The 27700-nt window shown below is 42.1% G+C and overlaps 1 protein-coding gene across 3 annotated transcripts in view; it reads right to left on the bottom strand.

Moving 5' to 3' along the window:
- Positions 1-27700, bottom strand: part of mon1a (MON1 secretory trafficking family member A) — a 51008-nt gene that overhangs the window by 6000 nt on the left and 17308 nt on the right. For all 3 annotated transcript variants that reach the window (XR_011357293.1, XM_069936566.1, XM_069936565.1), the window contains 4 exons: positions 23170-23315; positions 9370-9819; positions 8046-8811; positions 6550-6697 (listed from right to left, as the gene is read on the bottom strand). Coding sequence is in view for 2 of the 3 variants with exons in the window: in XM_069936566.1 (XP_069792667.1) it covers positions 6550-6697; positions 8046-8811; positions 9370-9819; positions 23170-23296 (1491 nt within the window). In the remaining variant the exon portion in view is untranslated. The remainder of the gene's footprint in view (positions 1-6549; positions 6698-8045; positions 8812-9369; positions 9820-23169; positions 23316-27700) is intronic.

Genomic DNA, 27700 nt, shown 5'->3' with positions numbered 1-27700 from the left:
CATTTACCATGTGAAATCAAGTATCTCCCTGGGTCCTTGTCTTGTTTTGTAACCATATAACCATTTACGGAGTGGAAATTTTGTGTCTAATGAAACAGAAGATGCTGGAAACACTAAACCCACACATTTGTATAGGGAGAAATTGATAAATATTTCGGGCTTTCTGATGCTCAATTGCTGGGCCACTGTCATCCTAAATTCTGGAATTCCACCATGATCTTCTTTGGATACAAAGTTTCTTCCCAATTTCCCTCAAATCCTTCCACCAATGACTTTAAGCCAATGCATTTATTATTATCATCCGACAATACACTATTCTCCAGTCTTCCATTTAAAAACATTGAAACACACATTCAGACATAGCACATATATTTACAAAGAATTCCATATGTGGTACATATAGAGATATATAAAATTAAAGATATTATTTAATAAATAGTAGAGTCTTGAAGGGTTTGTATGAGCAGTTCATTGATTATTCCGCATTCTCACTGGTTGAGGGAAGAAGCTGTTTCTCAGTCTGGTGGCTCTAGCTCTGATACTCCTGTATCTCCTCCCTGTTGGGAGCAGGTAAAATATACTGTTTGTGGGTAGTCGAGGTCCTTAAGAATTTTGCGAGTCTTCTTCAGACAAAGATCCTTGTAGATCATAACGATGGTGGGGGGGGGCGGGGCACACATGTCAAACTCTAGCCTGCGGGCCAAATATTTGGCCCGGAAGATCATTTCAAAAATGTATTATAGGTGGCCCGCTGGCCGCCGCGCCAGTATAGCGCATGCACAGCTAATACTATAAATCCCAGAATGCATTGGCGTCAGCCCGCTAATCGCCCCCACTTCCTCTGTTTACGTTGCAGGGTCTCACCGTGGACTCTGGTTTTGGGGCCTGGCCAGTGTCAGGGGAAGCCAAGGCCGCTTCCCAGTGCCCGGAACCGGAGGCCTCGGGCCTGACCTCGCCAGGACCGTTGCCCACACCCCCTCCCTGCTGCAGGCCGACCCACGACTCACGGTGACGGGGCCTCTGATCCGCCGAGATGCCGCCCTGCAGCGAGAGCCGATGCCCCCGCACTGTCGTTGTCCAACCCGATCGCCCGCAAACCCCGCCCTCCCGCGCACAGGCCTGAGTAAGGATTATGAATTTTAATCTCAGGATAAAACGATCTTCCAATAGTTTCATGTCACAGTGATAAATATATTCCTGGTTAAAAATGGTCCTGCACCTGGATACAAGCTCATTAGGCATAAAACTTGAAAAGTGTGTAAATTAAAGGATAGCTGTACCAATGGAAAAAGGGCATGGCAAATAACCCTGCTAGAGTTCATGCCCACAATCAGTCACCCATTTGATTGTTTCAGGAATCATGTTATTCTCCCACATTCTCAATAGCCCTCAGATTTTACTATTCGACAGCACACTAGCAACATTTGACAAATCCTCTATAGAGAAATATTATTTATTGAATATTTTATTTCTCATTTGTTAATGCTTCTGGAAAGAGTTTATCCAAAACTATTATTAAACATTTATTTTAATAAGAAAAAGTTTAACATTACATATGTTGAAAGAAGAGAAAACATGCAGATGTTGTTGAAAATTTTCAATAAATATTTAGTTCGGCCCTCGACTTAGTCCAAGTTTTTAATTTTGGCCCTCCGTGAATTTGAGTTTGAGACCCCTGCTCTACAGCAACCATACCATATTGTGATGCAGCTGTCCAGGACACTCTCAATAGAGCTCCTGTGAAAAGCTGACAGGATGATGGCTGGTAGCCTTTCCCACCTCAGTCTTATAAGCAAATGCAGTCACTGTTGCGCCTTCCTGACAAGTGAGGAGATGTTTTCTCTCCAGGATAGGTCACTAGTTAAGTGGACTCTGAGGAACTTGGAGCTCGCTACTTTCTCCACTACCGAGATAGTAATGTGTAGTGAACAGTGGTCATCCCTGGTCCTCCTGAAGTCAACAGTCATCTCCTTTGTCTTGTCAACATTGAAACTCAGGTTATTATTCTCACACCATATCATGAGATTTTCCACCTCTTCGCTATAATGCAACTCATTGCTCATGAGGCCAACTACCAGTGTGTCATCTACAAATTTGATGACACTCTTGGAGCTGGATCTAGCAAAGTAGTTATGGATCAGTAGCACGAACAGGAGCAGGCTGAGTACACAGCCCTGACAAGCTCCAGTGCTCAACACGATGGTTCTCGACGTTCTACTGCCAACCCATGTAGACAGGGATCTTTCCATTAGCAAGTCCAGGATCCAGTTACAGAAAGAAGTATGGAGTCCCAGCGAGGACAGCTTCTCCACCAGCCTTAGGGAATAATCATATTAAACGCCAAGCTGGTCAATGAACAGCAGCCTGGCGTATGAGGCATTAATCTCCATGGGGGTCAGGACAGAGTGGAAGGATAAGGCTTTTGCATCATCAGTAGAAAGGTTCCATCTGTAGGTGAATTGAAGTGGCTTCAGCGACTCTGGGAGGTTCACTTTGATGGGTTCCATCACCGGACTCTCGAACCACTTCATAATGGTGGAGGTCAGTGCCACTGGGCAGTAGTCATTGCGGCCTGTTACTGTTGTCCTTTTTGGTGCCGGGATGATGGTGCTGTCTTGAACCCTGCGGGAACGATGGACTGCTGCAGTGAGGTGTTGAAGATGTCTGTAAGGACCTCCGTAAATTGGTCTGCGCAGTCCTTCAGTACCTGACTGGATATGTCGACTGGTCCTGCTACCTTGCGTGGATTCACCTTGGATAGGGTTCTCCTCTCCTTGGCTGCGGTTATGCAGGGGGTGCTGTTCATCAGGTGGACACAGAGCTTTCTTCAGCTTCAGCCTGTTCTCATCAAAATGTGCACAGAAAATGTTCAGTCTGCCTAGAAGGGAGGCATTGTGGTCCGTTATAGTTTTGATCCCTTGCCATATGCGACTCATACAGCTGTCTGTGGATCTTCTGTGCATACCCATTCTTTGCCTTCTGGATTGCAAGGGAGAGTTCAGCCCTGACTGATCTTAGTGCCATGTGGTCTCCTGTCCTGAAGGCAGCATCTTCAGCTCTGTATCCAACCATAGTTTTTGTAAAAACTCAAAATGCTGGAGAGACTCAGCAGGTCAAACATGTAGCAAAGGCAGAGATACATAACTGATGTTTCGGGCTTGAGCCCTTCATCAAAGTATGGTTTTTGGTTGTATATAGCCACCTGCCTGAAAGGGTTTCAGTCCGTTATCTCAAAGCAGTCCTGTAGTGCTGCTGTACCACTCCCCTCCTCCCCACCCCCCGGGCACATCCTGATGTCCCTGTGAATTGGCTTTGTTCATTTGCCAGCGGTCTGTATGCTGGAGTCAACAGGATGGATATGTGATCCAAGCATCCAAGATGGGGGCAAGGGGCAGCCTTGTACACACCAGGAATGTTGATGTACACCCCATCCAGGGTGTTCTCTGCCCTGGTGGTTAAGTTGATGTGCTGTTGAAACCGTGGTAGAACTGCTTTCAGGTTGGCATGGTTGAAGTCACCAGCTTCAAACATGGCATGGTTAGGGTGGGACGTATAGGCTTTGCAGATAGCACCGTAAAACTCCTTCTTGGCTTCACACTCATTAGCAGAAGGCGGAATGTAGACTACAGCAATCGGTGTGGCTGTTAATTCCCTGGACGGGTAGAGGGCCTAAACATTGCATCATCAGATACTCTATCTCTGCTGAGCAGATCTTTACCACACAGACACTAGAGCCTAGCAGCCCTGCTGTTCCTTCTAGTTCATATGCAGTCTCAGGTAATCCATCTTTTCTCCAATGATTTTACACTTACGAGTAATATCGACAGGACCGCGAGTCTGAAGGGATTCATTCTTGCCTTCTGCCCTCTCGCACAGCACGTCCGACAGCCTCCCTCACGTCTACAGTGGCTTTTCTCAAGTCATCAACAGTCTGCTCCACAGTTTACTACGGACTGGTCCTCTTGCTTCAGCAAGTCCAAATCATTCAGTATCTAAGCAGCCCGATCCTCTCTGCTTTAAAATTCCATGTTGTGTTTCTAATTTCCTTGGGTTTTTGATGATCATAAATGATATGTAGGATCGTGGATTTTACCATTAAACAGAGTAGAATTGGCCGCTGCAGCCTCATGCGCTTCCATTTTAAAAATAATGTCAATGAGCTTCTATAAGAATATGTTATTGTTCTTGGCTTTTCTCTCCCTACATTAGAAGCCGAGTGCTTTTATTACTTCCATTTTTATTTCAGATTCCCAGCATTTTGCTTTAAGATTTCTTATGTTGCCCAATTCAGAAGTTGCAGAAGGCAGTGAATGAACCTCCGAAGATCAGATAAACCTCTCTCCCTTCCATCAACTCTCTACACTTTCCCACTGCCTCTGAATAGCAGCCAGGACACTGAAGGACTGATCCCACCCTGGCCACAGTCCCATTGGGGAGAAGGTTCAAGAGCATGAGATTGCGCACCAACAGGTTCAAAGACAGATTTTTCCTTGCAGTGATCAGGCTTCTAAATGGGCCTCATAATAGTAAATCTTGTGCTGCCTCTGGAATGTTCTAATTGATTATCTAAACACTACTCTCTTTACTCTTCGACTTTGCACTTCTATATGCATGTTAAGCCTTGACTTGATGGATTGCTCATGAAACAAACTCGTGGTTAGCACAACACCTTGACAGCGCCAGTAACCGGACTGGGGTTCGAATCCTGCGCTGTCAGAAAGGAGTTTGTACATTCTTCCCGTGACTGCATGGGTATTCTCCGGGGGTTCCGATTTACTCCCACCATTCAAAAACTTACCGGGAGTGTAGGTTAATGGGGTATAAATTGGGCGGCATGGATTAGTGGGCCGAAACGGCCTGCTACCATGCTGTATATCTATATGACTAAATTTAAACTCGCTGTTCCTGATATCATTCAAATTTAAATCCTTTCCCTGCATCCTTGCATTTAGTTAAATTTAATTTTTTTTTTCAAATTTAGACGTACAGGCCATTTCGGCCCAAATGTCCGTGCTGCCCAATTTACACCCCATTAACCTATATCTCTGGTACGTTTCCAATGGTGGGTGGAAACCGGAGCCCCCGGGGAAAACCCATGCAAACATGGGAAGAACGTACAAACTCCTTACAGACAGCGCGGGATTCGAACCCTGGACCAAATCGCTGGTACAAACCATGCCAATCGTGTGATAACAAAATGAAACTTGAACTTGCATTGTCAAACAGTGATATATCAGTTTCAGCACAAGTTTGGAGTTCAACATTCTTGGCCATTTCAACATCCTTTTTCAATCCTCCCTTAACCATGTTAATGTTCCCACATACTTTTTGACTTGGAGTCTGATTATTATTTATGGCTCTTGTAGGAAATGAACCCAAAATGTGGAAGGTTTCAATGCCCAATGATTTAAAAACTTTGCAATTGCCAGAAATTCAGAGATTCGTAAAGCTATTTGCAGAAAAGATGATACAAAAACTGTTGTACTACTGATGGGCAAAGTTTGATAAATCTACATTTGTGTTCTGTGGGTCTACTCTCAATAAACAAACTTGAGGAACAACACATCATATTCCTCCTGGACAGACTTGAACCTAATGGGATGAATATAGATTTTTCCTCATTTTAGGTAATCTCTTTTCTATCTCATTCCACTGTTTTCATCTCTTCTTTACCTAGTGCTGTCATTAACCCCTAATGGTCTCTCCTTCTTCCTGTCGCACCACCTTTCCCCACCATGTGTTCCACACCCTACCAACTCTTGGCCCCTCCGCGGCTCTTTTCCTCCCTCATACACATATCAACTCCTTTTTACTTTGGACACGATAAATGTCGAGTGACCATTTCTCTCTATGGATGCTGCCTGACCCAGTGAATCCCTCCAGCAGCTCATTTTACTCGAAACTCCAGCATTTGCAATCCTTGTGTTTCTCTTGAAAATAGCAATGCAAGAACAGCTCCTGGGCTGGGCCTCCCACTAACCTGGATCTGGGAGAACAGATGTCAATATTATGATGATACGCTGCGGTACATCACTCAGCCAACAGATGGCCTAGAGACACGGCACTCGGTCGAATGATATCTGACCACCAGGTGGGCCCAGAGGGCCTATGGTATAAAGCCGAGGTCCTGACTGTGTGCTCTCGCTCTCTCTCTCTCCAGGATCACTGCAAACACAGCACAGCTAGCAGCCAACTAGATCTTTATGTGAGTGGAATAAAGCTGTGTTGCCCCAAACAATATTGTGCCTGTGTTTTCCTTTGGTGCAGCCTGTCACAAATATAATACCTTGTTGCCGTGTTCTTTTGCTCCCCTTGCGTCCCTGACCTATAATTTTATTTAATTATGATCTGAATTTCTGTACACATATTATACTGTATGACATCAAGCAAAAGGTTCTAACTGGCATCTGAGGAATTCAATTTCTATGATGAGGGAGGGGAGGTCTTATTAATGTTGGAATGAGTTTCTTGTGGAGCATTGATGAAAATAATCTACTTCTGTCCAAAGGTTGGGTGCCTTTCAGAGATCATACGAGTGTAATTTCTTACCCATGCTAAAAGGTTCTCCTGTTCTCCTGCATAATAGATGTACTTCAGAGGCCTTGCAGAGTTGTGAATGCGACTGTACAAATACTGGTACAGTTCCAGGAGTCTTTCCCGCTGCTCCTCACTTGTGTAAGGTGCTTCTAGTTCAGGACTACAAGAGGAAACAAAATGCATGCACGTCATTGCTTCATACAAATCGTTGAGACAGTTTCAGATCAGGTGGGAACAGAATATGGCGCTCGTCTTGCCTTGGCTGAACTTGAGGAAGGATTCTCTCAATTAAAAGCTTGACAAATTTCACCACACCATCCATTTACGTGGTTTAATCTGCATGTAGAGAGACCTTCTCCCTTTTCGATTACAAAGGGATTCATTAGGCTGGCTTACAGGAATAAAGCTCTTCAGGTGGAGGTGAGACTGGAGAAAATGCGGCAGTTCGCCTCAGGGTTAGTGGTTACGCGGAGTTTAGAAAATGTTCCAAACACTGCAACTGTGGAAGCAGAAATGGATTTTAATGTTTTAAGTCGATATGTTGCTCAGTATTCTGCTGTTATTTCAAATTGCCAGAATCTACAGTATTTTGCTTTTTTATGGTTCAAATATTCAATCAGTATACAAAACTGTTACTGATTTAATTCAAGTAAACAAGAGAAAGTATTTCTCATTAGAAGAAGATGCAAAGACCAGGGAACGTAGATTTAAAATTCAATGCAAGAAGGAATCATGGAGACAGGGCCGAAAAAAGGGAATTGTATAGGTACTTCCAATCATCTGCAGGGCTCTGGGGAAAGAGCACAAATAGGGACAGAATGGATATGAAGGGCCAAATGGCACAATATTCTGTAAAATAAGTAATTCACCATGAAGTGATTTTCACTACTTCTAGGGGGTGCCTTTGTTAAGAAGTACAACAACTGAGCATGTCCGGCACTGCATTGTTGAATCAGTGTTGCATCCAATTTGGGAGTTTGTTAATTCCGAATTGGACTGAGACGACATTTCAATTTTGTATCCTTTCACCTGATCATTCAGAGTTGAATCTGGGACAGTGCACCGAGAGTTAGTCACAAGTTACTCTGAACCTTGATGGTATTCTTATTTTGATTGATTCATGGAATCATGAAGTTAGACAGAACAGAACTGGCCCCAGCAAATCCATGCGACCGTCAACCACTCACCTGCTCTAATCAATTCAACACAAATCCAGGTTTATTTATCTCCATTCCTATCAACTCCGCCACGCCATCACTCACCTGCATACTTGGACAATTTACAGCAGCCAATTAACCTACCAACTCGGTTTTTAGGATGTGGGGTTAAACGCGGGCACTAGAAGGAAATCCATGTGGTCTCAAGGAGAACATGCAAATTCCACAAAGCAGCAGAAGGCAGGTTTGAGCTGTGAGGCAAGAGGTGTGCAAGTATATATCCAATTTATTCTTCGTCTTTGAGAATGTGAATAACCTGGTGAATAGTGCAGAAGCATGGAGTTATCTTACCTGGTGAACAAACCTGAGCTTCTTGATTTGTAGATGAAGTGCCTCAGATCTGGTATGCCAAGTTGAGAAACACTGTAGAACGGTGTCCGCAGTTCTTCCAGCAGCACCTGGAAAGTGTTCCGCTTCTTCAGCCGCTCAAGGAATTTACTTTTGCAGTTTGAGATAGTAAAGAAGTGCTCCCTGTCAGTGGAGATGAGGAGCAGACATAGGTTGTTTTCCTGATCAAGGTAGGATATGTGGGCATGAAAGAAACCATTGGAATTGAACTTGGGTAGACATATCGGAGTCCAGACTTCTCCATCTCGGAAGGAGGTAGATGCACTGATGAGGTTGAAGAGAAGATGGAGATCAATGGGATGGAGAAACTGGTCCTTTTTCCTCACCAATGATACCAGTTGATTCTGGGCAACCAGAATAGAGAAGACGAGACTTTTGTCTTTGGCTTGCTGGAGGCTGCAACTAATCACGTCCCTCACTGAAGAAGTCAATGGTAGGCATCTCACAGCACACATGAGGAAGCTAGGATCCTTATCCATTAGATTGAGAAGATTATCTGTTATTCTCTCTGACCCTGCAAGTAACCGCCGGAGATCGTAGTTCTTCTTCTGCTCAAAGATTCTATTGAGCTGAGTTAAAGTCAGGAAACTAACGATTTGGTAATAAACATACAGAAGTTCTTTGGCTACTTCCTGCTCTGACTGGCGGGTGTGCGTGACTGCCACGAGGACCAGAGGACTTCGACGGATAAAAACCACCTTGTAACCCTCTGTGGAAGGAAGGTTAGACTTAGCCAACGCACTCTGAGAAAGCAGAGGGAGGTGATTATCAGTCCAGGAACATAGTATCCTGCTGGATAAAAAAAAACTACTTACTTTGGCACAGCTTCACCGAAGCTATGTACCAGCCGTCCATAACTAAAACATTTAGAGTCATTGATGCAACCCAGATACAGGACCATTGGGTCACTGAGACATGCACACCCATAAACACTAATCCTATCTTAATCTCATCAACAATCCTAGATCTGATCATTTATCTGTCCACACGGGGGGAATTTACAATGATCAATTAACCTACTGATCCTGCTCACCTTTGGGACGCGAGAGGAAGCCAGAGCACCCGGTCACAGGGACAACATGCAATCTCCACATACCCTCCAATATACTGAACCTTCAACTTCTGAGAATATTAGGAACGGGCATTAAATACAACAGCCACGACCCATGAATGAATAAAGTTATAAACAAATCCACTCCCCCACCCCCCCAATCACACAAAGATATGAAACAGGAGAGCTAACAGGATAAAATGAAACTAAACGCACCTGCATGGATGGACTTGATCACATCTTTGCTTGCCTCAATAAAAGCCACAAGGGCTACCATTACCCCCGTCATGGAGGAAAGAGCTTCTTCTGTCCCGTAACGACAATATATTGGCTTTCCAGCATCGCTGAAAACAAAGATATGCTTGCGGTGCTGCCTCCACGAGTTGTCCATCATGTCCTCCTCTTTGTCACACACGGATTCTCTGCTTGGACGCCCACATGTCACCTCATTTTCTGTATCACTGTCTCTCATCTCCTTGTTGACATCCATTGCCACTCCGGTCAGCTGGGTGCTCAACTCATTGAAATCTTTGCTGATCTCTTCAATTTGGGATTGCTTAGTCCCTCCCTCGTCCTCGCTGTCCAGACATCTCTTCGCTTCGTCATCTGCAGTTAGGTCCTCGTAGGACCTTGTGTGGACAAACATTGCACTCTCCTGTCCTGCACCTAAATAAAGGAATGTGTGAGTAAATTAGCCATCCCCTACCTGCCTTGCCATTCGTGATAAGTGGCAGGCCTGAATAATAACTGCATAAGAGAGTTTCAGTAGTCTTTTAAACAAAAGGGTTCAAAGGTTTGTTAGCTATACAACAATGTCTCTGGCAATGAGACACAGTAGATAGTAATCTTAACATGAAGTTCACATGGTTTGTAGAACAATAGGCACTTGGAACAAGGAATTATTTTGCAATAGTGCTTTGATTAAGTTTTGCATAGATCAAAAAAGCAGGGCCCAGGAAACCCAGGATAATTTTGCCACAAAAATACAGGTGTACATTTATAATGTAACTGATGAGTTAGATTTTATCACTAAATGTCTGGGAAGAAACTGTGGGGCTTTTGGTAATAAACAGCGAGTGCCTCAGAAGACTCATCTGTCAAAATTTGATCATTTAAAATGAATAAATGTATTCCATTGGAAAAAATAACATATAATTTAAAAAATAAAGTCACATTATTTGAACAAATTTGAGAACCGTACATAGAACATAACAGAGAGGGCTTGCCTCGGAACTCCACACCCTAAAATAAGAAGAAGACGAAGTGAACTGACCCAGTGTGTAAAAGTAGATGACACAATTTTCTTGTTTATTTTCATTGTGTGATTAAACCATTGTTTAATGGTTTTATTGTATTGTATATGTTGAATGTTTATTGGTTTTGGTTTTCATGAGCCTTATGGGAAGGATGGACAAAGAAGTATCAGAAGGGGAACTCCAGGGCAACTGGACATGTAGCAAATTACAATTGAGCAGTAATGATGACTTAATTTTAATGAAATAGCACGGTAGAAGGCCCTTCTGGCCCATGAAACACATGGCAGCCAATTACTCCAAACTAACCTACCAAGTTTTGGAGAGTGGGAGGAAACTGGAGCATCCGATGGAAACCCACACAGGGCACAGAGAGGATATACAAACTCCTGACAGACAGCGCTAGATTTGAAACGAGGTCTTCACGCTGTAAAAGCGTTGTGCTGACCATTACACGAACTGCGCTGCCTGTGACATGACAATTTCTCTATGATGTGACAACTTTCAATTATTTGTGGCATTCTCAGGAAATATCAGAAGTACACAACTGAAGAGACAACTTAAAGTTCATTAACACTCAGCATCACACTCTTTTGGGGCAGTTTTTACTAAATCTAATTTGTCAATTTCTCCTCATGGGTTATTAAAAGTATCAATACTTGAGATGTGTAACATTCTCTTTTATCTGCATTTCATCTGATTGGCCAAAAGCTTTTTACCTGATTTTTTTAAATATTTTTTTTATTTTTCACACTGTGAACCATATCAACCAAAATACATACAAACATTTCCCTCTTAAATATACACAGTGGAATTTTCTCCCATTTTTCCCCCCTACCTTCCCTCCCCCCCTTCCCACCCCCCTCCAAAACCAATAAACATTCAACATATACAATATAATAAAACCATTAAACAATGTCATCACACAATGAAAAATAAACAAGAAAAATGTGTCATCTACTTTTACACACTGGATCAAGTCATTTTATCTTACTTATCATTTTAGGGGGTGGAGGTCCGAGGAAAGCCCTCTCTGTTATGTTCTATGTACGGTTCCCAAATTTGTTCAAATAATGTGACTTTATTTTTTAAATTATATGTATTTTTTCCAATGGAATACATTTATTCATTTCCATGTACCATTGCTGTACTCTTAGGCTCTCTTCTGATTTCCAAGTTGACATTATACATTTTTTTGCTTCAGCTAAGGCTATCATCATAAATCTTTTCTCCTCTTCACCCAGTTTGAGGCCGAATTCATTACTTCTTATATTACTTAGAAGAAAGATCTCTGGATTTTTTTGGTATGTTGCTTTTTGTGATTTTATTTAATATCTGATTTAGATCTTACCAAAACTTTTTCACTTTCTCACATGCCCAAATTGCATGTACTGTTGTTCCCGTTTCTTTCTTACAGCGAAAACATCTATCTGATAATGTTGGATCCCATTTTTTTAACTTTTGGGGCGTGATATATAACCTGTGTAACCAATCATACTGTATCATGTGTTTATTATATTCTTCACAATTCCAGATCTCCATCCTCAACCGATGGTCAGAACACTTCCAATCTCTTTTCAGTGCCAACCGCTCAGTCCAAGATTCCGCCCTGCTCCAGCTTCCTCAACAGCCCCTAAGGCTAGAGCTGGATGTGGTCCTCACCCAGGATGAGACATATAAGGCAATTGAACAACTGAAAAGTGGCAAAGCAGCAGGTATGGATGGAATCCCCCCCAGAGGTCTGGAAGGCTGGCGGCAAAACTCTGCATGTCAAACTGCATGAATTTTTCAAGCTTTGTTGGGACCAAGGAAAACTGCCTCAGGACCTTCGTGATGCCACCATCATCACCCTTTACAAAAACAAAGGCGAGAAATCAGACTGCTCAAACTACAGGGGAATCACGCTGCTCTCCATTGCAGGCAAAATCTTCGCTAGGATTCTCCTAAATAGAATAATACCTAATGTCGCCGAGGATATTCTCCCAGAATCACAGTGCAGCTTTCGCGCAAACAGAGGAACTATTGACATGGTCTTTGCCCTCAGACAGCTCCAAGAAAAGTGCAGAGAACAAAACAAAGGACTCTACATCACCTTTGTTGACCTCACCAAAGCCTTCGACACCGTGAGCAGGAAAGGGCTTTGGCAAATACTAGAGCGCATCGGATGCCCCCCAAAGTTCCTCAACATGGTTATCCAACTGCACGAAAACCAACAAGGTCGGGTCAGATACAGCAATGAGCTCTCTGAACCCTTCTCCAATAACAATGGCGTGAAGCAAGGCTGTGTTCTCGCACCAACCCTCTTTTCAATCTTCTTCAGCATGATGCTGAACCAAGCTATGAAAGACCTCAACAATGAAGACGCTGTTTAGAAATATTCGAACAAATATGGGAGCTTTACATTAAATACAATAGCGAAAACCTACCGGGGACAATCATTACCTAAGTTAATGGAAGGAAAAGGAAATGAAAAGAATGGACTCAGTAGAATTTCTGGTGTATTTTTATTGAATGACAACATTGTCTGACTGGTTTAATGTATCCTAGATTGTATACCTTAAATGGACGGGAGGGGGGAGGTAGGGAGGGTGGGTTGGGAGGAGGGAGGGGGGGGGAGAAAATGGCACTGTATATGTGTGAAAAGGAAAAAGTGTGTACCATGGTTAATGTGATTTATGGTGTGAAAAATAAAAAATTTAAAAAAAACAATGAAGACGCTGTTTACGTCTGGTACCGCACGGATGGCAGTCTCTTCAATCTGAGGCCCCTGCAAGCTCACACCAAGACACAAGAGAATCTTGTCCGTGAACTACTCTTTGCAGACGATGCCGCTTTAGTTGCCCATTCAGAGCCAGCTCTTCAGCGCTTGATGTCCTGTTTTGCGGAAACTGCCAAAATGTTTGGCCTGGAAGTCAGCCTGAAGAAACGGAGGTCCTCCATCAGCCAGCTCCCCACCAAGACTACCAGCACCCCCACATCTCCATCGGGCACACAAAACTCAAAACGGTCAACCAGTTTACCTATCTCGACTGCACCATTTCATCAGATGCAAGGATCGACAACGAGATAGACAACAGTCTCGCCAAGGCAAATACCGCCTTTGGAAGACTACACAAAAGAGTCTGGAAAAACAACCAACTGAAAAACCTCACAAAGCATATACAGAGCCGTTGTCATACCCACACTCCTGTTCGGCTCCGAATCATGGGTCCTCTACCGGCATCACCTACGGCTCCTAGAACGCTTCCACCAGCATTGTCCCTGCTCCATCCTCAACATTCATTGGAGCGACTTCATCCCTAACATCGAAGTACTCGAGACGGCAGAGGCCGACAGCATCGAGTCCACGCTGCTGAAGATCCAGCTGCGCTGGGTGGGTCACATCTCCAGAATGGAGGACCATCGCCTTCCCAAGATCGTGTTATATGGCGAGCTCTCCACTGGCCACCGTGACAGAGGTGCACCAAAGAAGAGGTACAAGGACTGCCTAAAGAAATCTCTTGGTGCCTGCCACATTGACCACCGCCAGTGGGCTGATATCGCCTCAAACCGTGCATCTTGGCACCTCACAGTTCGGCGGGCAGCAACCTCCTTTGAAGAAGACCGCAGAGCCCACCTCACTGACAAAAGACAAAGGAGGAAAAACCCAACACCCAACCCCAACCAACCAATTTTCTGCAACCGTGTCTGCCTGTCCCGCATCGGAATTGTCAGCCACAATTGAGCCTGCAGCTGACGTGGACATTTACCCCCTCCATAAATCTTCGTCCGCAAAGCCAAGCCAAAGAGAAGAAAGAGACAATTCCAGAACATAACTTTTCCAATGTTTCATTTTTTATCTTTATGTTTAAATCCTTTTCCCACTTTTGTTTGGGTTTATAGCTTATTTCATCATTTTCCTGATCTTGCAGCTTGATGTACATGTTCATTGGCTGATAATTTAATTTGTACAAGTGGCTTAAATAATTATCTAACCTAATACCTAGGTATCAGATTGCTTGTTTGCCATTTAAATGGTGATTCTTTTTTAAATTCTGTATAGTCCGCATTACTCAACGTTATCACTTCACTTTTATTTGCGTTGATCTATTTCTTATGTAGTTCTTCTATTGATATGTCTGGTTCTGTTAAGTATACGATGATGTCATCTGCAAATAAACTGATTTTATACTCCTTCTCCTTTATTTTTATCCCTTTTATTTTATTTTCTGTTCTTATCAGTTCTGCCAATGGTTCTATTGTGAAAGTGAATAGTGAGGGAGATAATGGGCATCCCTGTCTAGTTGACCTACTTAATTTAAATTGGTTCTATACATATCCATTTATTGTTACCTTCGACAATGGTCCATTATATAATGCTTTAATCCAATTAATATATTTTTCTGAGAGATTGAACCTCTGTAATACTTTAAACAAGTAGTTCCACTCAACTCTGTCAAAGGCTTTTTCTGCATCTAAAGCAACAGCCACTATTGGTTTCTTATTTCCTTGAACTGCATGAATTAGATTAATAAGTTTACAGACATTATCCGCTGTTTGTCTTTTCTTAATAAATCCAGTTTGATCTTGTTTTACTATTTTTGGTACACAGTCGGCCAATCTGTTTGCTAATAATTTTGCTATAATCTTATAATCTGAATTAAGTAGAAATATTGGTCAATATGATGTTGGTGTTAGTGGATCCTTCCCTGTCTTTGGTATTACTGTAATTATTGCTATCTTACATGAATCTGACAAGTTTTGTGTTTCTTCTATCTGATTCATTACTTCCAGGAAAGGAGGAATTAATAACTCTTTAAATGTTTTATAGAATTCTATTGGGAATCCATCCTCTCCAGGCGTTTTATTGTTTGGCAACTTTTTTAATATATCCTGTATTTCCTCTATTTCAAATGGTTTTATCAGTTTGTTTTGTTCCTCTTGCAATTTCGGCAGTTCAATTTTAGCTAAAAACTCTTCTATTTTATCATCTTTCCCGTCGTTCTCAGTTTGATATAATTGTTCATAAAATTCCTTAAAGTTTTCATTAATCTCCATTGGATTATATGTAATTTGTTTGTCCTTTTTCCTTGATCCCAATACAAGCTTTTAGCTTGTTCTGTTTTAAGTTGCCAGGCTAATATTGTGTGTTTTTTCTCCTAGATCATAATACTTTTGCTTTATTTTAATTATGTTCTTCTCCACCTTATACATTTGTAATGTTTTGTTTTTTTTTGTCCGCCAATTCTCTTCTTTTTGTTATATCATTCCTTGTTGCTAGTTCTTTTTCTGTACTTACTATCTCTCTTTCCAACTGCTCTATTTCCTGATTGTAGTCCTTTTTCTTCTTAGTTACATAACTTATTATCTGCCCTCTAATGAAAGCTTTCATTGCATCCCATAATATAAATTTGTCTTTCACTGATTCCGTATTTATTGCAAAGTATGTTTTAATTGGCGTTCAATAAACTCTCTAAATTCCTGCCTTTTAAGTAACATGGAGTTTAATCTCCATCTATATGTTCTTGGTGGGATGTCCTCCAGTTCTATTGCTAATAACAGGGGTGAATGATCAGATAGCAATCTAGCTTTATATTCAGTTTTCCTAACTCTCCCTTGAATATGGGCCTACAACAAAAACATATCAATCCTTGAGTATGATTTATGCCTACTCGAATAATATGAGTATTTCTTCTCCCTTGGGTGCTGCCTCCTCCATATATCCATAAGTTTCATTTCCTGCATTGATTTAACCATATTTTTTGCCACTTCATTCTTTTTGCTAGTCTTTTGTCCAATTTTATCCAACATTAGATCCAAATTAAGGTTAAAATCCCCTCCTATCAATATGTTTCCTTGCGTATCTACAATCTTCAAAAAAAAATTGCATAAACTTTTGATCCTCTTCATTAGGTGCATATATAATGATCAAATTCCAAAATTCTGAATATATCTGATACTTTATCATTACATACCTCCCTGCTGGATCTATTATTTTCTCTTCTATTTTGATTGGTACATTTTTATTAATTAATATGGCTACACCTCTAGCTTTTGAAGTATATGATGCTGCCGCTACGTGTCCTACCCAGTCTCTTTAATTTATTATGTTCCACTTCAGTTAGATGCGTTTCCTGCACAAATGCAATGTCTATTTTTTTCTTTTTTCAGGTAATTTAATAGCCTCTTCCGTTTAATTTGGTTATGTATTCCATTAATATTTATAGTCATATAATTCAACATAGCCATCTCATATCCTGTTTACACCTCATTTCTGCTTCCTCACCACCACCTTTTCCCCATTTTCATCTCTCAGTTTTCCCTTTTTAAACTCAATGTATGACAACACATTTAAAACATAAAATACTTCAACAACTCCCACATCCAATATTCCCTTAGCGCCAAATGTCCCCCCCCCACCCCCCTGCGTTGCCCCTTATCCCTTGCCGGGCAACCACAACTCCCCTCTCCATTTGGATTGCGAACCAGCTCGCAAGTGTCAACTGATTTCACAGTGACGGTTATTCTCTCCCACCCAACCCCTCCAGAAAACTTTTTTTTTTTTTTTTTTTTTTTAACACAGATAACAAAGTTCACCCTCTTTTTTTTCCCACGTACTTCCTTTCTTCACTTCTTTTTCCCTTCTTTATTTCTTACATATACATTATTTTTATATATATTTTATCGCGGTTCTTCATTCTTGTTACAACTCTTCATCTCCCCTTCTGTCCTCCAGGCATTCTGCCAATTCTTGTGTTTCCTCCGGATCCGAGAACAGTCTGTTTTGCTCCCAGGTTTAAATATTTTAAGCACAGCTGGATCTCTTAACATAAATTTATAACCTTTTTTCCATAGGATCGATTTTGCTGTATTAAACTCCTTCCTCTTCTTTAACAGTTCAAAACTTATGTCTGGGTAAAAAAATATTTTTTGATCCTTGTATTCCAATGGTTTATTGTCTTCTCTAATTTTATTCCTTGCCTGCTCCAGTATATTTCCTCTTGTCGTATATCTCAAAAATTTTACTAAAGCGGATCTTGGTTTTTGATGTGTCTGTGGTTTTGGAGCTAGTGTTCTGTGTGCCCTTTCTATTTCCATTTCTGTCGTTTCCAGGACCTTTGGGATCCATTCTTTTATAAATTCCTTCATATCTGTGCCTTCTTCATCTTCCTTTAGGCCCACTATTTTTATGTTGTTTCGCCTACTATAATTTTCCGACATATCAATTTTCTGAGATAACAACTCTTGTGTCTCTTTAACTTTTTTATCACTGTCTTCCAATTTTCTTCTTAAGTCATTCACTTCCATTTCTACAGCCGCTTCTAATGACCAGCTCTAATCTATTCACTTTATCTTCTGTACTTTTCATTTTTCTTTTAATTTCACTAAATTCTAATGTCAACCATTCTTTTAATGCACTCATTTGTTCTTGAAAAAGAACTTTATCTATATTCTGTCCATCTGTTTTACCTTCTATTTTTCTGTGCAGATCTTCTTCTTCTTCCTCCTCTTCTTCTGTGTCTGTATCTGTGTTTGGTCTTCTTCTCTTTCTTGTATCTGTGTCTCTTCTGACTTTCCTGATGAGTTGCTTGTCTCACTTTGCTGGGCTTCTTCTTGCTTGGCTTCTTGCTGTTGGTCCTCTTCTTCTGGGCTACTCATCTGTTGGGTCTCCTGCTGCTGCTCTTCTTTCCTTTCACTCCTTTTCCTGTCACTTTCCTCTTCTTCCAGCTGAGAGCCCTGGTGTCAGGAATCTCTCAGCTGGTCGCATTGTGCTTGCCCGCTCCTCGGCTGAGCCCCCCTCCTGTCAGTTTTCTCCTTCTCCTTAGTAAGCGCAGTTGCGCATTTTTGTTTGGCTCAGAGAGCCATTTTTGCAGTCCAGCTGTTGGAGGGTCGCAACTCTGCGGGGTCGTCACCAACCTTGGAGAACGGGCTCTCTTTTCCATGACAGCTCCCTATTTCTTTATGCAGGTAAGGCCTTCTCCTTTCTCTTCCGGTGTCTTTTCTCCATTGTTTCTACTTTTTCCTTCTTGGGTGCCATTTTGTTTCTTTTCTCTACAACTTTATCCTTTATTTGTTATGTTTTGTATTTCTTGAACTTTGTATTTTTTTCACTTTATTTCTTCTTTTCTGAAGAGGGCTGGTATTCCCCTACCGGCCACTACTCCATCACGTGACTCCCTCAGCTTTTTACCTGATCTTAGGAGAATGTGAGATAGAGGAATATAGAATGAAGAAATAGCAGTCACAGTGCACTATCCAAACAGCTTTTGATAGCTCATCACTGTCAAAGGCCTTTGATAATCTGTTTTTTTTTAAACTACTTAGAAAGAGCTTGAAATAAACAAAATTTTTAAAACTTAGATTGGAAATACCTCAAAATACCAATAATTAATTGACAAAAAAGCATTAAAATAAAATACCTCAAAAACACTTGTATCTATGTTTATTTTGATTTCCTCTACAGCAGGGGTGTCAAACTCAAATTCACGGAGGGCCAAAATTAAAAACTTGGACTAAGTCGAGGGCCGAACTAAATATTTATTGAAAATTTTCAACAACATCTGCATGTTTTCTCTTCTTTCAACATATGTAATGTTAAATTGTAGGAGGATAATGCTACAGGTCAGGAGTAGGTAGCTCAAGTTCACCCTTTGCTTGACCTGAGGGAAACATATTTGGTCCCTGTGGAGATGTAGTCAGCATTTACAGGCTGTTTCCATTTTGGCCTGCATCAGCACTCAGCATTTCCTGCTCACTCCTCAGGCTCTAGGCCTCTATTCACCCTCGACCCACCATCCCTCTACCTGACCAGTCCTTTACCCAACCTCTACTCACCCCTCACTCCACTCGCTCTGCCTCTACCCACCCCATCCTATACACGCCCCTCTACTGCCTCTTCCCTCAACCTGTTCCTCCCTCTACCCGTCTCTCACCCTCTAATCACCCCTCCCCTACTCGCCCTGCCCCTCCCCTTTTACCTCTTCCCTATCCACCCCTCCTTCTACTCATCCCTCCCTCTTACTGCCCCTCGCACCACCATAACTTCCCCTGCCCATTACTCCTCACCTACACCCTCTGCCCACCCCTGCTTACCCATCCACTCAGGCCCAGCGCGTTGCAGATCAGCCTTTGCGGACAGCCACCATCTCTCTCTTCACGTGCAGGGCCGAACCAGCCATCCCTGGAGTCCGCACGGGTGCAAGCGCTGAAGGCCGTGGCGACTGGGAGAAGTGCGCTCGCGCTGTGGAAGGGCCGTCCGGTGCCAGTCGCGCGGGGCTCGCGCTGCTCGGGGGCCGTGCGCAGCCTGCCATGCCTGTCGCACCGACAGAAAATCACAGGTGCTCGCCCATCCGCCGCACCGCTCGACAGGTGGGAGAAGTGACTGGTTGTGCGGGGAGCCTTCCAACTGGCTTGCCGGCTGATGACATCGACAGACTTCTCGTGTTACAATTTCACGTGTTACAATGGGGAAGGATGTGCAATGAAGGGGGAGGATGGTGGGGGGTGACATTACCAAAAAACAGCATCGGCTCTCGCTGCAGGGCGGGCCACCTCTAATACATTTTTGAAATGATCTTGCGGGCCAAATATAATTATATCGTGGGCCAAATTTGGCCCGCGGGCCAGAGTTTGACATGTGTGCTCTACAGTGTAAATGATGAGGGTCAGGGATATGTGAGCATGTGGTGGAGATATGAGGGACCAGATGCAAAGTGCATAGAACATTGCAGCACAGGCCCTTTAACCTATGATGTTGTGCTGACCTATATATACCTACCAAAAACAAACTAAACCCTCTCTTATTCATAATCCTCTATTTTTCTTTCATCCATGTCCCTGTCAGAGAGTCTCTTAAATACCCCTATTGTTCCACCCTCTACCATCACCCCGGCAATACATTCCAAGCATCCATTACTCTCTTATCCCTGATGTCTCCCCTAAACTTTCCTTTCTTCACTTTGTCCTCTGGTGTTTGCTACTCCCACCCTGGGAAAAGGTGTTGGCTGTCTACCCTCTCTATGCCTCTCATAATCTTGTAGGCCTCCATTAATTCACCTCTCAGCCTTCTTCACTCCAAAGAGAAAAGCCCTGGCTCTGCTAGCCTTGCCTAAAAAGATATATATTCCAATCCAGGCAAGGTTCCACATCTTTCTGTAATGAGGTGACCAGAACTGAACACAATATTCTAAGTGTGGTCTCACTAGAGATTTATAGAGCTGCAACAATACCTCAAAACTCTTGAATTTAATCCCCTGATTAATGAAGCCCAGCATACCACAGACCTCCTTAACTGTCCTTTCAACCTGTGTGGCAAACTTGAAAGATGTATGGATTTGGACCATAAGGTCCCTTTGTTCTTCCATACTGTTAAGTATCCTTCAAGTTTGACCTTCCAAAATACATCACATCATACATATCTATATTAAAATTCATCTGCCACTTTTCCACCCAACTCTGCATGCTGTCTAACACCATCCACAATCACCTACAACTTTCTTATCATCCTGAAACTTAATGACCCACCCCTCTACTTCTTCGTCCAGGTCATTTATAATAATCACAAAGAGCAGGGTCCCAGAACAGATCCTTACAGAGCTCCACTAGTCATTGAACTCAACGCAGAATATTTTCCATTCACTGCTACTCTCTGCTTTCTACATGTAAGCCATTTTTTGAATCCACACCGCCAAGGTTCCATGGATCCCACACCTCATGACTTTCTGAATGATTCTCTCATGGGACTCTTGTCAAATGCCTTATTAAAATTCATGTACTTCACATCTACTGCCCTACCTTCATCAATTTCTTTTGTTACTTCCTCAAAAAACTCAATCAGACTTGTGAGGCACAACGTTCCCTTCACAAAGCCATACTGACTATCCTGGAGAAGACTAGTTTTTCTAAATGCTCATAAATCCTCTCCTTAAGGATCCTCTCCAATAGTTTGCTGATGCAAGACTCACTGGTCTACAATTCCCTGGATTCTTCCTATTACCTTTTTTTTGAACAAGGGGACATTTGCCATTCTCCAATCCTCCCACACCTCCCCTATGGTCAAGGAGGATGCAAAGATCATCGCCAATGCCCCAGCAATCTCTTCCTTCCCTTCCCACAGAAACCTGGGGTACATCTCATCTGGTCCTGGGGACTCATCAGCCAAACCTGCCTTCGCATTAGCCATAACATTGTAATTCCATATACAGATCCATGCTCTGTTCATCTTGTTTATTCCTAATACTCCTTGCATTGAAATAAACACATTTCAAACCCTCTAATTGACTACATCTATGCTTCCTCCCCTACCTGTCCTTCCCCACAAACCTACAACAGATTGCATCATCCTTTTCACCTTCTGCTCTACTTTTGTCCTTACACTCTGGTTCGCATTCCCCTGCCAAATGAGTTTAAACTCTCCCCAACAGCTCTAACAAACCTGCCCACCAGGATATCTTTACCTCTCCAATTCAGGTACAGCCGATCTTTTGTGCAGGTCGTACCTTCCCAGGAGAGATCCCAATGATCTTCAAATCTGAACCCCTCCCCCCTGCACCAACTCTTCAGCCACGCATTCATCTGCCACAGCTTCCTATTCCTACCCTCACTGGCGCGTGGCACAGGCAGGAATCCTGAAATTACCAGCCTTGAGGTCTGCTTCTAAGCTTCCTTCCTAACTTCCTATATTCCCTCTTCAGGACCTCATCCCTACTCCCATCTTTGTCATTAGCACCAATGTGGACGACAACATCTGGCTGCTCTCCTTCCTGCTTGAGAATGTTGTGGACTCAATCCAAGAAGTCTCTGTCCTTGGCACCTGGGGGAGAGCATACCATCCAGGAGTCTCGATCTTGTTCACAGAACCTTCTATCTATTAACCTATTGAATCTCCAATCACTATAGCTCTCTTCTCCCCCCTCCCTTCTTAGTCAAAGGGCCAGGCTCTATCCCAGAGACGTGATCACTACGAATTGTCCCTGGTAGATCATTCCCCCCAACAGCATTCAAAACAGTATACTTATTGTTGAGGGGAACAGCCACAGGGGTGCTCTGCACTGACTGCCTATTCCCCTTCCCTCTCCTAACAGCCACCCAACCACCTACCTCCTGACTTTTGGGAGTGACCATCTCCCTAGCTTCTGTCTATCACCCCTTCTGCCTCCCAAATGATCCAGAAGGCAACCAGACCCACTGTTCAGCACATTAGCTTTCATATACTGGGCTCTATGGCAAGTCTGGCAGCAGATAAACTGACTTTTACCAGGCCCATGTTTCAAAGTGTAAAAGTCCACAATATAAAGATAAGTTGCTGCAGGCAAGTATAATTCAGCCTGATCCATAACTTGAGCACAGCTTGTTTCATTACCTCTTGACGAGAAGTGTAGCACAAAAGATACACGAGCTGGAGAACTCATACAACTAGATTCAAGGGCAGTTTCTTTTCTGCCATGATCACACTCTCGTTGGTAAAATATGATGCCCTTGCATAGCTTTTACTGCATTTTCTTGTACTTTGTCCAGTGACATTCTTCCCTGCGCCTTTTTGGACTTACTTTCCAGCTACATCCTGCACTTTTATTTAATTATTGCACCACTTGTACTTAAGTATTGGTTGACTTGCCTGGATACCACACAAAACATTGTTCATGCGACAATAAATCATTCAATCCAAATATCAACATGACCTTTAAACTTTCCACATTTGGAAAGCAGTGTTATTACATTAGCTTGGAAAATCCTTGCTCTCTTTCACGCATTCATTTCCTAGCTCCCGATCAGTATCTCCTACCTGGCTCGGTGCCTTCCAGCAGTCCTGGAGTGGGACTTTCTGATCTGTGGTCACGCTGCATCTCACCTGGGATCAGAGAGCCATTGACATCCCAAGATACTTTCCTGTTGCGAACATCAGCCTCCATGTCCTCACTCCTCGGATGACTGTAAGCAGACAAGACAATTGGGCATTAAATTAAATAATGAACTGGTAATACTTGGATTGTTCAAGCCTCTTGAGTTAGGTTAGAACAGTAGTTTTCAAAATGCCCCCCTAAATTTACATTCAACCATAAGTAATCCCTGTGCCATCGGTGCTCTGTGATTAGTAAAGGATTACTTAACGTGGTTTGTGAATGGAGGAAAAAAGGTTAGGAACCACTGCTCAAGACCCAATTGTTACTGAAATATTTTGCATGAGAAAAATTGTCATTGGCTCATTTCCTTCAGAGTCAAGAAACCGTGCACATAACGAGTCAATTAGGTATGGTTAAAACAGTGATTTTCAAATCTTTTTCTTTCCACTCACATACCACCTTAAGCAATACCTGCATAATCACAGATTTATCGTCAGATTATATACATGACATCACGTACAAACCTGAGATTCTTTTTTTCTGCAGGTGAGACAGAATTACCACATATTGGTAGTGCAAAAAAAAAACTGTTTATACAATGTTTCTATCCTTAGGTTTTAAGTTACCAGGCAGAATATGATATGTTGTTCCTAAAGTTTATGTTTTCCCTCCATCTGGTAACAGATAATGCCAAGGACAGACATGCTTGCATGGCAATGGAGAGGGGAATTAAAATGGCTGACAACCAGAAGTTCCAGTTTATACCCAAGGATAGAGCACAGATGGATATTATGCAGTCTGGAGGAACAAAGCCTTGGAGTATATGTGGATAGATCCTTGAGTGGAATGGGACCATTGGTGCGAGCAATTTGGCGCGGCCAGTTGGGCGCAGCCCACTTCGGCGCAGACCAATTTTGGTGCAAAACTAATAAATAAGTAGTGTCAAGTAGTTATTGCATGCATTAAAATACCATCAACAATTATGACAAAACGTGGAAAGGAATACGATGGCTACATATATGTTTTTGATAAATATGTTGCTGAATAAGATAAAGTTTTGGAGATGTGAGAGGAAGGACATTTGCAAAGCTCGAATTCACGTTAGAAATGGTGAACCAGTGAAACAAAGTAATGAACATTCGCATGTAGCTTCGGCATCGAAGGTGGAAAGAGATAGCGTCATTTCAAAGATAAAAGTACGAGCTGCTGAACCGGTTGAGGGAACTACAGAAGTGATTAACAAGTGCCTAGAAAATTTGTCTGAAGCTTGCTAAGGAACGACGCCTAACAACAGAACGCTGAAGAAAATGGTCCGTAGGACAAGGAAAGAAATTGCTGCTTATCCAGTAAATCCAAGAAATTTAGAAGAACTTGTAATTTCAGATAGCTTTAAAACATATTCTGTTGATGAATATAACGAAGAACAATTTTTACTAGCCCACAGCGGTAGCACCACCTGCAGAATTCTTATATTTAGAAGAAAAAGGAATGCCGAGTATCTGAGGCAAGCAAATAAGTTATAGGTTGATGGAACATTCAAAATTTCCCCACCTCTATTTTCACAAGTTTATGTTATTTTAGGGGAAATACATAAAGGTGTTCCCACTGTTGATTGCTTTATTCCCAAATAAGTTACGAACAACATATGATAAATTATTTGATATGGTTCTGGAAATACAGCCTGAATGTCACCCTGACATTATCAACTGTGACTTTGAACTTGCAAATTTCAGAAGTTTACAGTAGCATTTTCCTTCTGTGGAAATCAGGGGATGTTTTTTTCCACCTGGCTAAAAATATTAGAAAACATTTTGTTAGTTTGGGACACTTGAGTAGGTATAACATTGACTCGGAGTTTTCTTTGAGAGCTAAAATGATAATTGGTCTTGCATTTATTCCGAATGAAAACATTGATGAAGCTATTGAACATTTGGCTGACGCGCTTCCAGATGAACTGCAACTGCTGCTGGACTGGTTCAAAGATAACTATGTAGGTAGAAGATTGCGCAGAGGAAATGGTAGGCATCCACCGCTTTTTCCAGTTGGAATGTAGAATTTATATGAAAGAACTTTAAACAATGAGGATAGAACAAACAATCATGAAGAAGCTGCTCACATGAGATTACAATGCAAACTTGGAGTGGAACATCCAGTTATTTGGAAATTTATTGGCAGCTTACGAAAAGTTCAGGGAGGAAGGGACATTTACTATGAACATCTTGTAGAAGGGCATGATATTCCATTGAAATTAAAGAAATTCAGGGAAGCAGACGCTCGAATATAAACATTTGTAAAAAGATTTAGTGGGAGAAATTATGTTGGGTATTTAAGAGAGATAAAGGTTATATTTTAGATTTTTTGTAATTAACTTATTACTATCTAACATTTTAACTACAGAGAAGAAACATTTTTTAGTTCCATGTAAACATAATAAAGTATTATCAATTCCCATCTTGCTTTCATTAATGCTTTTAACTGAGCCTGAATATGCGCTGAAATAGTTCTGCACCTAAATGGGTCTGCAGCAAATTGGGCTGTGCTAAACTGGCCGCGCCGAAAGGTTCTAAATCCATCTTTGAGAGTAGAACAGGTTAATCAGATAATAAAAATACATATTATGTATCCTTTATTTGCCGTGACGAGGAATAGTGTATGCTGGAACTGTACGTTGGCTGGGACTCAACTTGTCCTGGATATAGTCTTGAACACATTAAAGATGTGATTGCTCAAGTGAGGTCACAGAGAAAATATTGCCGTGAATGGAAAATTGTAGTGAGGAGGAAACATGCGATAATTACAGTGGTTTCCTTTGGAATAGAGAAGCTCAAGAGGGTTCTTAGTTAACAACAACAAGGGACTTCAAGAAAATAAGGTTCAGTTTTCCTGAGCAGTGTAGCCAATAACCAGGGCGTTGATTTAAATTGGTAGAAACATTAGAGGAGATGCAGAAAACAGATTTTATTTCCCCATTCTGTGGATCATAGGGATCTGGAACTCGCTGTATTAAAGTGTCACAAAGTGAAACTGTTAAATTGGACCCTGTCACAAACTCAAGGTGAATTTGGTAAAGCAAGCTTCTAGGCATTGCAGATACAGCACCCTCCATAAGGTTTGGGAAAAAAGCACATTTTTTCCATTAATTGCCCTGTGCACCACAGTTTTAAATTTGTAATCAAACAATTCACATGTAATTAAAGTGCATGCTCCAGATTTTATTCAAGGTTATTTGTGTACATTTTGATTTGACCATGTAGAAATTACAGCACTTTTTATACACAGTCTCCTCATTTCAGGGGACCATGTTTTGGACATTTGACTTCACAGGTATGTTTAATTGCTTCATTGGTGCAGATATGAGAGAGCTTGGCTTGCTTCTAAGCTTTTGATCATCTTTGGAGTCTGAAGTTACCATTGAAGCTACAGTTGGCGTAGCAGTTAGTCCAAGGCATTTACAGCGCCAGAGATTGGAACCAGGGTTCAAATCCCACACTGAAAGGAGTTTGTATGCTCTCCCTGTGTCTGCATGAGTTTTCCCCGGGGCTCCGGTTTCCTCCCACCATTTGAAACGTACTGGGGATGTAGCTAATGGGGTGTAAATTGGGTGGCATGGGCTCATGGCCGAACTGGCCTGTTACCGAGCTGTATATCTAAATTTAAAATAAATAAATTTAATACACGAGGACCAGAGTTGTGCCAATGAAAGTCAAAGAAGCCATAATGAAGCTGAAAAACAACAATAAAATAGTAAGAGACATCGCCCAAACCTTCGGATTATCAAAATCAACAATTTGGAACATCATTGAGAGGAAAGAGTGTACTGGTGACCTCAGTCATCGCAAAGGGACTGGGAGGCCAAGGAAGAGTCCACTGCTGATAACAGAAGAATTCTCACCATAATGAAGAAAAATCCCCAAATGTATGTCTGACAGATCAGAAACACTCTTCAGGAGGCAGGTGTGGATATGTGAATGACGACTGTCCACTAATTTCATGAACAGAAATACAGAGGCAACACTGCAAGATGCAAACCATGGCAAAGGTGGTAGCTACCTTAATCCTGCACCAATGAAGCAATGAAGCATGCCTGAGTAGTCACAAACACCTTTGAAGCCAAATGTTCCAAACATTATGCTGCCCTGAAGTGAGGAGATTATACTGTAATTTCTACATGGTCAAACCAAAATGTATACAAATAACCTTGAATAATAACTGTCTTTTCTTTGGCTTGGCTTCGCGGATGAAGATTTATGGAGGGGGTAAATGTCCACGTCAGCTGCAGGCTCGATTGTGGCTGACAAGTCCGATGCGGTACCTGTTCTTTCTTTTTCTCTTTGGCTTGGCTTCGCGGACGAAGATTTATGGAGGGGGTAAAAAGTCCACGTCAGCTGCAGGCTCGTTTGTGGCTGACCAGTCCGATGCGGGACAGGCAGACACGATTGCAGCGGTTGCAAGGGAAAATTGGTTGGTTGGGGT

Source organism: Narcine bancroftii, chromosome 5 (genome assembly GCF_036971445.1).
Source record: "Narcine bancroftii isolate sNarBan1 chromosome 5, sNarBan1.hap1, whole genome shotgun sequence".
Classification (NCBI taxonomy): Eukaryota; Metazoa; Chordata; class Chondrichthyes; order Torpediniformes; family Narcinidae; genus Narcine; species Narcine bancroftii.
This window is presented reverse-complemented; position numbering and strand designations above follow the sequence as displayed.